General features: G+C 52.0%; 1 protein-coding gene across 4 annotated transcripts in view; it reads right to left on the bottom strand.

Annotated features, from left to right (window-relative positions):
- The window catches only part of SLC24A3 (solute carrier family 24 member 3), a 172733-nt gene extending 159617 nt beyond the window's left edge, over positions 1 to 13116 (bottom strand). For 2 of the 4 annotated variants that reach the window (XM_030489142.1, XM_030489140.1), the window contains exon 1: positions 12880 to 13116. In XM_030489142.1, coding sequence (XP_030345002.1) covers positions 12880 to 12994 — 115 coding nt within the window. In that variant the 5' untranslated portion in view covers positions 12995 to 13116. The remainder of the gene's footprint in view (positions 1 to 12879) is intronic. The other 2 variants (XM_030489144.1, XM_030489141.1) reach the window with 2 other exon arrangements.
- Between the last annotated feature and the right edge of the window lie 244 nt (positions 13117 to 13360).

Below are 13360 nucleotides of genomic sequence, written 5' to 3'. Positions count from 1 at the left end.
GGGGTGAAAAAAGGGGCAAAGGAAAAACAAAAGAATCTCCAGACACAAGGAGGAAGCACCTTGGAAATTCCCACATTTCAGCTTCTGGAGGAAACATAGTCCATAATTTTGTAAACAAAATTTCAGCTCTTTTCTGAAGAGCCCTGGTAATGTACAGGAACAAAATTACAATCACCATTAATAGTCACATTTTGTGCAACTTCACTGGCTTACCAGAGCTAACTTGTATGTTCAGCATCCACACCAGGAGCTCTCACACTACAGAGAAGTTTGTCTTCTGGTCAAACACAGCTGAGCACACAGGTCAGCTCTTGAACCAAGGCACACAGCTCAACAGACACTTTCCCTAATTCCCCAGGGATGCAGTGCCTGAGCTGGGAACAGGCTCTGTTCTGCCTCAGGGGCTCAGCAAGCACCCCACATCAGGTGCTGTAAGGGGTTGGAGAGTGGTACTAGTCCACCATGGACCTGATTCAACTGCTTCATGCAGGGAGCCTCTGAGCAACGGCGGGAGAGGGAAATGGTGTGGTGGCAGAGGTGTGCTGCAAACACATATGGCATTCTATTGCAACAGGACAAGAGGCGACGGGTTTAAACTAAAAGGGGGGAGATTTAGTCTAGTTATAAGGAAGAAATCTTTTATAAGCGTGGTGAAACACTGGCACAGGCTGCCCACAGAGGTGGTGGATGTCCCATCTCTGGAAACATTCCAGGCCAGGCTGGACGTGGTTCTGAGCAACCTGATCTAGTTAGTGATGTCCCTGCTCATTGCAAAGGGTTGGACTAGATGAGCTTTGAAGGTCCCTTCCAACCCAAACTATTCTATGATTCTAAACCACCAATGAAAGCCCAACCAAAGAGACCTTAAGGTATAGTTACAGCTCAACAGCCCTGTCCATCCCGATCTTTCCCTTTCCGCCCATGAGAAAACAGAACAAGGAAGATAGGGGCCTATGATGCCATCTCAATATTCAGAAATACAGAGAGCAGAGAAGAAACAACACGTCACGCCCATCCCTGAAAAGAATTTAATGAAAACCCCCAAACCAAGCAAGGACTCAAAGAACAGGCTCTTTGTCATCCTTGAAAACAATAGAGAATACTATCACTGGATTTAGACTAGCCCTTAAAGGTAGGGTCAGGGTGACATTAGAATATGAACCTTCTGAAGCATGTTGAAGGGGAAGGTCTGTATTTAGCCTTGACTGAAGTGTGTAGAGACTCCTTTGCAGCTCACTGAAAAGGCAGCCTGTCTCTACAAGCAGGCAATGCGAAGGCGCTCCCTGTCCAAAGTGCTCACTACATTCTCACTCCTCTCATCAGGGAATGTTTCCCTACCTGCTGAAAAAGGCAAAGGCAGACACAAGCCCAAACAGGTACCAGCCACGAGCAGCACAGCAGCACCTCAGCCTTACTCCTGAGAAATGAGCACGGCGCAGCTCAGCTCAGCCCCTCACTCACTCAGAGGGAGGGCATCTTTCCAGTAAAATCCCAGGCTAGAATTTCCCAAGGTATTTTAAGGAAATCACTAATACTATAGGACCAAAACAACGTTTCTGTTTTTAACCAGAATTCCTGGCAAAAAGCATAGTACTGCACACCACACCATGTGTTTGACACTGTCCTTTCTTTAGAAGGCTGTAAGAACGGCAGGACCCTCCAAGCAGCACCACACATTCTTTATTTACCCGGAGTGAGACTCTCCAGACCTGGGTTTAATTCACTGCTCTGCTCTTAGCCCGTGAGGTGACCTTGGACAAGCTGTTCTGTCCAATTCTCAGCTGGTGCTGGCTGGCCCTGTGCCACCACAGTCAATTTAAACACTTGGAGACTCCAGTGCTCAGGTCCTCAGCCTCCCGTTCCCAACAGCGCTGCGCCGGCACACCGTCCCGCTCACCAGGTGCTCTGAAAGGTGCATGCAAGTGACAGGTGACTCGTGCTTTCCCTTGAAAACACATGCTTTTCACCAAAATGGAACAAAAAGCCTTCATTATTTTTTACAAAATAGCCGTATGATCAAGGCTTTAAAAACAAAGGCACCAATGCTGTTGTTCCAGTTTACAGTCTGTTATGCAGTAGCTGATGCAAAATCCCCAGAGATTTTAACTTTAGCACACAGCCATGGGTGGTGACTGATACTTTTGTCATCCTTCTCCTCTTAAGTTTCATTACCTTTCCATAATCTTCTCACATTTCTCTCATCACCAGCAGCACTTCACAGCGCTCCTTCACCACACCAAGGCTGGACACCTGATAACCCCCTGCAGGAAGGATGGGTTTCAGGAGGGGCTTGGGAGCTACCAGATCTTGTGCTGTTCATCGCAGAAAGCTCCTAAGACTGGGAAACTGTCGCAGAACCCTAGACTGGTTTGGGTTGACAGGACCTTAAAGCTCATCCAGCTCCAACCCCCTGCCACGGGCAGGGACACCTTCCACTAGAGCAGGTTGCTCCAAGCCCCTGTGTCCAACCTGGCCTTGAACACTGCCAGGGATGGGGCAGCCACAGCTTCTCTGGGAAAAGTCTGTGCCAGCGCCTCAGCACCCTCACAGGGAAGAGCTTCTGCCTCAGAGCTCATCTCAATCTCCCCTCTGGCAGGTTAAAGCCATTCCCCTTGGCCTGTCCCTACAGGCCCTTGTCCAAAGCCCCTCTTCCTTTAGGTTGATCCCCCATAGACAGGATCTAAATAAAGGCGAAAAAAGATCAGTTCCTTCATCAAGATCCATCCTAGCAAGAAACCACCTCACCTGTGAAAGACTCTTCTGCAGCAGCACCAAGGCAGCTTCCACATTAAAGTTGATTTACCTCCATGGTGACGCACGCCAGTGTGCCCTCAGGCCTGCCCTGGCCATCCCTGGCCCTGCTCACCACCACCATATCAGCTCCTCAAGGAAGTGCCTCTTACAGGTCTACCTCAGCCTGGACACAGCACAGCTCTGTCTGCAGACCCAGACCCAGCCCCAGCAGGAGGCGTGACATCGGCTACAGTCCATGCGACAACAGCTCCTGAGGTCTCGAGCTCCATTCGCCTCCCCTCTGAAGCACACTGCCTGCCTCCCAGCAGCCAGCAACACAAGGCTGCCCTCCTGCAGCCCCTCTTTGGATAACTGACTCAAGGCTTCTGCATTGCTCAGTTGTGTTCTTGGGAAACTTCTCCACTTCTGAATGAGCCTGAGTTGATGCTTCCTCTGATTTAGGGCGAGAATAAATCCAAAGAACATTAAACTCATAATTCATTTTACTTTGCCTGTAAAATTAATCTAAGGGGTTTTTTTAAGTATCGCCTCTTCTTCTCCTCCCTCTCCTCCAACACACTGCCTTCTGAGGAGTCCCCAGCAAGGAACACCCTGACATGAGGACAACTGATGTAATCTGTTGAAGAAGCGTATCATGAACAAGCAAGTTATTATGTGACAGTTCACTGGGTTGGAGGGAAGCTCCCTGGGACAAGGGTTTTTTCAGCTCAGTTTTCATGACAGAGCTCATGAGAACTCCAGCACTAGCCAGTACATTCCATACTGTGGCAGGATGGCCTGTGCTTACCTAGACCTGAAATGCAAAACCTGTGCTCAGTCAAAGGATCTTAACTGTGGCACTGTACATTGGTGATGCCAAGGGACTGGTCCACCCAGCTGCCCAGCAGCCTACATCCTCGAGAGAACTTTACATGACCCCATCAACAAGATCTCCTCTTGCTGCTCAGTTTATAAGACTGTTGTCCACAGGGCTGTACAGCATCCTCTGTCCTGAGCCCTGCAGCAGCTCCACAGTACCCTGCTGCAGAGGAGGGAGCCGAATGTACACCTCAAGTATGCAAGATCATGGCCAGAATCCTCACCAGCTCCTGTACAGCATGGCACTTACTGAGCATGAAAGAAAGGCATTTAATAAGTCTTTCCCACTTGCCACCACCCTGTGGAGTTGCACATCATACATACCTACTCGTTTTTAACACCACAGATCAAATGCTAAGAGCCTTTTAGTACACGTTATTGTGTGTAACATCAACTGACATAGCTTATGTGCTTGTTTCCCCTAAAATGAACTATTGCGCTGCCTCAGAGCATGCAATGTTCATCTGAAAGAGTTTCTCTGTTCTGTTCTCCTTGTGAGCTGGCAACAAAACACAAATCAACTATCACGACGAGGTGCACCGAGAACTGGAGGGCAGATCCCCTCAGAGGAGAAACGAGTCCATGTAAGGCTCGTTTCTCCTCCTGCTTTATGTTACAGGATGTTCTGGCCATCTTAGGGAAAAAAAACAGCTGAGTCTATCTCTGAATGAGAATTATTTTAATAGCAGACCCTTCAGTTGTTTGCAGTTCAGTTAGCATGGTTTTGGCTTGCGTAGCAAAAAAATTCTTTCCCTGGACTTTAGCAGGCTCATTCCTAATCGAGCTATTACTTGGTTGCAGCTCTCATTTAACAGGTGATGCCTGCTGCAGGAGCAAATACCAAGGATGAGCCCCAGCATACCCAAGTTTTCCTTAGAAGAGCATGCTCAGCACTATCCAAACACGTCTTTCTCCTCTTCCACCACTGCAACAGATGAGATACACAGTGCTCACGCACAACGCCCTGCCTTTTATCCCTCAGCCACCACAGGGCCACAAAAGACTTCCTGAGGCTGATCTGCAAGGACATGTCAGAACGCTGTGATTGACACATAAATCCATTTGCAGATCTGCACTCCATATGGCCTCTGTCATCCCCGTGCCAGGAGAGTCCCACAGGCTCCTCTCATACCTCAGTTTCCCTACTTTACAATTTGAGGATGTGCTCACTTGCCTCATTTCCTCTGAAGAGGCTGTGGACCGAGGAACCGCTTGAGCTGGGAAGGAGCTGGTTAACCTTGTACAGACACGAGCCCACCTGAAGTCAATCACAGCACTTCACACGCTGCGTGTTCAGCACTCACCCCTGGAGCACAGCCTAGGTGCATATGGACACGCAAACATGGCTGTTGGCCCAAGTACCGCACACACTACTGGAGGTACAGGAAGGTCAGACCAGGCTGTGAAGCAGAGCCACGCCGCACAGCTGCTCACTCGCAGCTTGGCATGGGAATGCTGCAAAACAACAAGATCCTGCCTCCAAACCTGCCCTGGCACTCCTTGTTCTCCCTCAGTGAAAGTTGTATCCCCGGCCTCTGACAGCATCCCTGACATGGCCTGCCAACGGACAGAGGACAACGTGGGGCAGGAGGTATGACAGGAGACACGTGCCCTCTCCTCTGGGCCTGCAGGCAGCTTCCAGGTCCCAGGCAGGACTTGGGGACCATCTGCTTCCCACAGGCAGGGCTTACACACAGATGACATTAATCCTACCTCTTCAGCAATCCCTGGTCACCAAATCAGCCCATAAAAGGCAAACACCATCCCAGCAAGTACTGTCCCACACAGCCTTCCCCCTGGACACCACATCTGGACTCCTCTTCAACACCCCACTTTTGAGAAGAACAAGACCCAGGGCTTCTCCCTGGAGCCCTTGGTGCAGTGCTCCTTGTCTCAGGGATGCTGCCAAAAAGATTCAGCTTAAACATCTTCAGTTCACATCAAGTTTCAGCATTTCACTCAGCCTGGGGTTGTCCCCAGTTACCGTGTGCTTCTATTTATCAGCCCTTGCTGTTGGATGCCATGTCCCATCCTGCTTCCTTTCCCTCCTTGTCCTTGTTTACCCCCCAACAACCAAACACACTGGAAATGAGAAATCCCATCATTTCCAGAGTTTTCTCAGCCTGCTCCCAAAGAAAAGCTTAGCATCTAGAAATTGTACCCAGTTTATGTTTAAATTTGTGTTTAGCTGAAATCCAGCCATGATACGGTACAAACACATTGACTGCATGTAGCTAATGTCTTAGAGAGGCACAGATGCTCCTTTGATGTAGTTGGCTCCACCACCGAAGCGATGGAGGCCTCAACATCCCCCAGAACCCCCAGATACAGTGGGTTCATCCCATGGCCATCTCCATACCAAGGCAGCTCTCTTGCTATCAATTTCCAAGCTGACAAAATGAGATCTAAGTCTTGGCTGAACAGCACTTTTCTGACTGCTGTGGAGATTTAACCTTCTACGGAAGACGACGCAAGAAAAGATAGTGTAAGCTTTGCTGGTAGACAAGATAAAGGGAGATGGAACTGCCCCTTAGGGGTTTTGAGTAGCTAACTGTAAGCTCCAAGTCAGGATGCCCTTGGCAGTAAATAACACAAGGACAGGCTGATCAGGGCTGGAGGAGAGCCTGACAGTCCAGCAATGATTCCATGGGGAGGCAGAGGTAAAACACCTTCATCCCTTTAGGGTCAGCCAAGAACCCATTCACAAGCTGCAAATTACACACATTTACGGCTTCCATTTTCACAGGATTCCCCTTTGATGCTGTGAGCAATACAGGTCTGCTGCAGACCAGCCATAAAGAGTTACTCGCTGTGTAACCCTACTCATGTGGGAGCAGGTCTACAGGACATGATGACTGAAGTGGTGGGACTTATAAACATCCCGCCCACACGTGGGTATACCCACTGCTTCTTCCCATAGAGCCACAACAGTGGAAAAACTGCAGATGAGGTTCCCAACAGCTCTTGGCATTGGTCTGACTTGACTCGTGGTGATACTAAAGGTAAAGCCTAGAGCAGAACAAAGCTGCTGAAAATTCCCATGCATGCTTGCCAAAATCCCATGCTTAAAGACTGGCCTGGTGACAGCAAGGTGCGGCTCTCACCGCTGCAGCACAGCATTAGATCCCTGTACCTGCAGAAGAAACCAGCCCTTCTGCAGAAATTGCATGAAGAAGCTGCGCTGGCTTCCAAGAAATGGCAGTAACAAGCTGCATCCCTCAGGCTCTGTGCTCCATGTGCTTTTCATTGGAAAAAACAAAACACCCAAGTTTTCCATGACAGGTTGCATGAGACCTGGCTTTCTTCCTCCAGTCTTCTCTTAGGCAGGCTCTATGAAAACTGGATGTTGTGTGCTTCCTTGTGAACAGAAGAGCTTGAAAGGGTAACTTAAACCACTCCAAAAGCACAGAAACCAGAAGAAAAGAGAAAGGAAAAGAAAAAGAAATTATTTTTCTAGCTACCATAGGGTCACCATCCATTTAGAGAGAACAGACACAAAACAGAGAAAAAAGCCCTGGAGCAGACTAACACTTAGAAGCTGGGTCAGCTCCAGGGGTGAAGGGGGTTTCCAGTTGCAGAGCTGGCTGCAGATCGCCTGAATGATCCGCTCCCATCCCAGGAGAGATTTTTTATCACAGTCTCACTCCCAAGAAGCTGGAGCTGTGAGTACCTGCCATGTGAATGTGTGACAGGTCCAACCCAGCCTTTCCTTTTCAGAATCTATAGCCAAAACTGGGCAGTGTGACGAGCCAGCTTTCTCAATGTGAAGGACCATTTAAGATTAGCAGCAGGAGGGAACTAGCGGAAAAGGGCTTAGGCAAAACCAACAAGTCATGCCCAGCTTACCACAAACACTGCCATTCTGAGCATGGTCACTACCCAAGGGCTCTCTGTTCAGCCACCGCTTGTTAAGACCCCTCCCCAGGTCATTTTCGTTGGCTAATTTGGCAGAAAACCTCCTTTACTTATCCTGGGCTGTCTTCTGCTGGGTCAGCTCACCGAGAAGACTCAGCTAAGGGCCACCAAAGCACTAGGACAATGCCAGAGGCAATGGAGGCAGAAGCAGCCACACGCAGCAGCCAGGGCAAGACTGAGCATTCACAGTTGGATCAGCAGAGGCAGACGTGGAACCACAAGACTACCTTTCCTTAGCAGGCACTAAAGCAATAACGACTATTGAGCTTTTCTCCCATCCACCATCTAACAGCATTGCCTTCGCTCTGGTTACGAACAGTGGGGGTGGCCAGCAACATTTGCCTTCATGCCCTGATGAATCTGGAACTCCCAAGCATCTGGCATCTGCATCCTGAGAACAAGGTCCTGTGGTTTCAGGTGGCGTGCCGGGGTGTACCTTGGGCATCCAGCTCTGGCAAGCTGACCGGCCTGGCACATGTCCCACCACTTCCATGACATTTTAATGAGGTTGACTTCAGGTACGGAGATGTGGATCTTCTTAAGGCAGTTCTTCAGGAAGACCCTGCAGCAAGCACGGGTTCACAGCCAGGGCACAGGCCCTGCTCTGTCAGTACCATAAGCATGTGCTGAAAGTGAAGCACATCTTTAAGCACGTTCCCCCATGCTCCTTCCACGCAGGGCCACAAAGCCTCATCCCTGCCACTCCCCGAGCCGCAAGCTGCTCAACAGAAGACCTCAGCCTCTGTCAGTGCAGGACCTTGAACGAGTACTAGATAAATGAACAAGTCATTTCCTGCAAGGCCAAACAAGCTCCCTGCCAAAGAGGTCACATACCACGCTCTGGCCTGATGCCTCTCCCTAGTTTATGAGGGTAAATTCCCATATCCAGGGGTCCAACGATTACAGCATTACATCTGGGCTAGGATTACTCTCACTGAAGCTAGGATTACGCTTTACTGAAGAGGTGAGGAAAACAACTGCTTTTGTGCTTTCATTGCATGACCTCTGAAGTTCGGTTTGGGTTTCTTGGTTTGCACAAACCAAAACATTCAAACGAAATCAGGGAGTTTTCACTTAATTCCCAGCTAGAGGACCAGGATCTGTCACACCAATGTTCATCAACACTATTTTGGCAATAAGGAGATCTGTAAGGAAAAGCCCTTTGAGGCAGAGCCCATGACAAAGTGGTCAGAAGGAAAGAGCCTGCGTGGTTCATTCCAGTCCTGTGAGGTCCTCCAGCCAGCGCAGGGTGGAAGGTGGTCACGCTGGGATCTTTGCTCCCCATCTCCCATCATGTCACCCAGCATCGCTTAGAGGCTTTCTGTACATGTGTTATCATGACATGAATCATAAAATCACAGACTGGTTTGGGCTGAAGGGAGCTTAAAGCTCATCCAGTTCCAACCCCCTGCCACGGGCAGGGACACCTTCCACTAGAGCAGGTTGCTCCAAGCCCCTGTGTCCAACCTGGCCTTGAACACTGCCAGGGATGGGGCAGCCACAGCTTCTCTGGGAAAAGTCTGTGCCAGCGCCTCAGCACCCTCACAGGGAAGAGCTTCTGCCTCAGAGCTCATCTCAATCTCCCCTCTGGCAGGTTAAAGCCATTCCCCTTGGCCTGTCCCTACAGGCCCTTGTCCAAAGCCCCTCTCCAGGTTTCCTCTCCAGCCCCTTTAGGCACTGGAGCTGCTCTAAGGTCTCCCCTTCAGGAGCCTTCTCTTCTCCAGGCTGCCCCAGCCCAGCTCTCGCAGCCTGGCTCCAGAGCAGAGCTGCTCCAGCCCTCGCAGCAGCTCCATGGCCACCTCTGGACTCGCTCCAACAGCTCCACGTCCCTCTTGTGCTGTTGCCCCAGAGCTGGACACGGGACTGCAGGAGAGGTCTCCCCAGACCTGCTGCTCACACTCTGGGGATGCAGCCCAGGACACTGGGCACACATGGATGCTCTCAACCCCCCACAGCCCACTAAAAGAACTAGGCAACTATCAGCCCTTTAAAAACAGCCTGAGCTTTGGATCTGGAGTAAGCCTCAGCGCCAGTCAAAGCACCCTTGGCAGGCTCTGCTCCACCATTCTGAGTACTTCTGTCCCGTCAAGTTAAAACAAGACTTAAAAGCAAGCCAAATCTTCCACACTTGAATCACGCAGGCAACTCCGTTTCCTTGGATGTGCCCATCCCCATGAGTAAGGGCTGCAGAATCAGACCCAGCTTTTCCTTACCATCCTGCCAAAAACACCAGCACAGAGAAGGACAAAAAGAAGAATCCCACTGACTGATGTCCCTGCTATTCCTGCTTTCCATGACGGCAAGCCGGTAAAAGGCCTGACTCAGAGGCCTCCCCTGAAAAACCTGCATCATTGCAATTGAAAGATGGTCTCATATAGTGACAGTCTCTCTCTCCCCCACTCCTCCCTCTCTTCACAAGAGAGAATTTGAGTTAGACTGATGGGGGGGGGGGGCTTCATACTTTGTCTGGCTCCTTCTGCAAGGGTGGCAGAGTGAGAGAGAGTTCTGAAAGTGACTCACACCATTCAAGTTCATGTTTCTGTAACTTTCTTTGACCTCTAGCCCACTTCAGCAGCCCAAGAAGCATATGGCAGTCCAATGGTTGGCAGCTGCATTTTGGGTCTGCAGGCCTGTGTTTGATCTCAGTTACACCTCTTATTTACCAGTGTCACTTCCTAGATGTCAGGGCATAACCATGGACTTACACTGCCTGGAAGAGAGAAAGAGGCGCCCCAGCTGTACAGATTAACTTTGTGAACTTGGATTTCTTCTTAATTTGCACTGCATCTGTTTCTGAAAGCCTGAGCATTATAGAATATAAAGATCTTTGGAATGACCTTTATATAAACATTATAACGTTATAACACTTTGTTATTACACGTCATTTAGCATCAGGACATCTCCAAGTGACTTGAAAAGGATGCCTTGTTTCAGAGACCCAGCCAAGTGAGACATGGAGCCATTAAGTCACCCAGAGAAGCAGCAAGAGCCATCAGAACAGCAACACACATTTCATGCCCTATCCTCAGTGTCACCCACTGCAGCTGGTTTATCGTCTACAATCGTATTGTTACCTTCTTCTTCAGCAAGAGCTCTAGCCTATTTCTTTTGGGAAGATACAAGTACATGCACTTTCTGAATGAGGCTTTGGCACCTTGCACCCCTCTGCAAACAGAGGTCACTCGCAACCGGAAAAGCCATGCTCCTCCGGCTCCAGGCTGTGGCAGAGACAGTGGCTGCGGGGAAGGGGACTAAGAAAAAGAGCACCATTAAAAGTGAGAACATATCATCTAAGAAGATGATTGAAGCCTGGGGCTGCTGTACTGTATCGCATCTCCATGCAAGGGCTCTGCAGGAGTAGCAATTGCTCCCACGTCTCCACTGCATCCCAAGGAAACCCTGCCCAGTTTATTGCCGCCACCATTCTCTGGCATCAAGGATGTGAGTGAGCTGTGCACGAGCCATGTACACTATGTATGCTCTGGGTACCACCTCCTCTTGCAGCCAAAACTGCCCAGGGAGCGTGGGGTAAAGATGCTGCCTCCACCAGGCAGTGGGAAGGAGATGCCATTTGATACCAACGCACTGCAGCCTAGTCAAAAACTCATGTTTGACCTTAAACCACACACTTTTACATGGAAGAAATATTCCAATCACTAAACTGAAACACATCCTTCCACCTCCTCTCCAATCACAACAGGAACACAAACTGCAGAGCCACCAGGCTGTGGGCTGTAAGCAGGGTTCCCAAGAGAGCCTGCTCACTGAGATCTCATGGAAAGGCAGCGGATGCAGTGGGTGCTGTGGAAAATCCCTTCTTTCCACGGCCGCTCCTGGCTCCATGCAGCAGCTGACGCACAGGGTGCCATGTGTGTCACCCCAAATGCTATTTCTCATCTCTCAGATTAATTTGAAGCTAACTCTGATCAGAACGTGAGACACTTTCCCAAAACGAAGCAAAACGGTGAGAGCCCCGAGGAGGGGCTGGAGAACACTCTGGGCCACTGGAGCAAAGCACAGCCAAATCCACCTGCGCACAGACCGCTACAGCCTGTGCTGCCTTCACTCAGCGGATGGAGCTCTCTCCGCACCAGCAGGAAAACCATGCTCCAGGAGAGCAAAACACGGGATGGGAATCCACACTACCCCTCAGAGCGAGCTGAGCCCTGTTTAATATAGGTCCGAAACTTGATTTGCTCTGTAATCTACAGTTTCTCATGTGGCAAAGGCAAGCACCAAGAAGCCAGCCTGCTCTGGCGGAGAATGGGCTGGCGATAGCTCCGTTTCCCACCAACTGGAAGTGGAAAGAGAGATTGGGTCTGGCCTCACGGGCACGAGAGGCAGCATGCCCAGAGGAAGCACCTTCCCACCGGCAGCCTTTGAAGTTATGAAAATAGGGACTGGTGTTAGTGTCACACAGCCGCATATAGCCTGTGAGCAGGCTTAAACATACTTAAGTACACACATACAACCCTGTTTACTTACAGTGATGTTCATGTGTCTTCCCTGGCCTTACTTCCCAGAAGCAGCCACCATATTCAGGGAAAAAAAACACAGCTTTTACAATACACGTATTAAAAAAAAAAAAAATCGATTAATTTAAGGGCATTAAAGTCCCAAATCTCGGAAGTCCCATCCAAACGTTGCTATACAGCACAAGAAAAAACTGTGCTCAAGTCCTAGATGGTGTTTGTGCTCTTTCCTAAACATCAGAGCATTCCTCACACCATGCTGGACACCACAAACCCTTCAGACACGTCTGTTTATTTAAAAAGCAAATTGAAGTCACGGAGGGGAACGCTCCCCTTCACTTAAAGGAAAATAAGCCTTGCCCAAACCCTGCTTACACTCCCACATTCGCAACGCAGAGCCCAGCCCGCCTGCTCTGCTCTCACCCTCCATGCAGCCGGGTGCCACACGGGGCAGAGGACGCTCCGCGCCCGAGCTCCGCGGCCACTCTCCCAAACCGGCACACGGGAGCCCATTCAAACGGCCCCGGCACCCCCCGCAGCGGCAGCGCGACAGCCCGGGCCCCGCGGTACCGGCAGCCGCGGGCATGGACCGGCGGGGGCTGCACCGCGGGCAGCCCAGAGGAACCCCGGCCAGCGAACCCCGCTCGGCTCCGCCCCGGCCCCGCGGCACCGCGCTCCACAAAGTTTCTCTCCTCTCCCGGGGGCCATCGTCTCCCCCCAGCACCCCGCGCGCCGGCGCGGGGCGGGCTCCGGCCGGCACCCCAGAGCGGGGTGTGGAGATGGCCCCGGACTCGCTGCCCAGCCCCGGTCCCCGCTCACCTCAGCGCAGGTGACCCGCCCGCCCCGCCGCCCCTCGCAGCGGCCCCCGGCGCAGACTCACCGCCGCGACCGGCCGCGCAGCCGGCCAGGAGCAGGGCCAGTGCGGCCAGCGCGCCCATTTGACCCCGCCGCCGCGCCCCGCGCCGCCGCCGCGCCGCCGCCGCCGAGGCGCCCATCGCGGCCGCGCTCGCTCCGCTCCTCCGCGCCGAGCCGAGCCGCGCCGAGCCGAGCCCAGCCGGGGCCCGCAGAACCGCCCCTGCCCGCCCCCCGCCGCCTGCGCGCCGGCCGCCGGCCCACCGCCCCTGCGCGGGAGGGCGGGGCGGACCGGGCCGGGGGAAGAGAGGAGGGAGGGACGGAGGGGGACGGACGGGGGAGGCAGATGGGGCCGGGGCTCGCCGGGAAGTTTCGGCTGCTGGCAGCCCCCTCCCCTCTGCACGGCGCCCGCGGCGGGAGCCGGATCCGCCTCTCCCGGGGCTGCCCCTGCCCGGCCCCGCGGCACCCCCCGGCGGGGTGGCGCCTCGAGCTGCCCGCGGCACGGAGCC

The sequence above is a fragment of the Strigops habroptila genome, chromosome 6 (genome assembly GCF_004027225.2).
Source record: "Strigops habroptila isolate Jane chromosome 6, bStrHab1.2.pri, whole genome shotgun sequence".
In the NCBI taxonomy this organism is placed as follows: Eukaryota; Metazoa; Chordata; class Aves; order Psittaciformes; family Psittacidae; genus Strigops; species Strigops habroptila.
The sequence above is the reverse complement of the archived record's forward strand: the minus strand, read 5'-3'. Positions and strand labels throughout refer to the sequence as shown.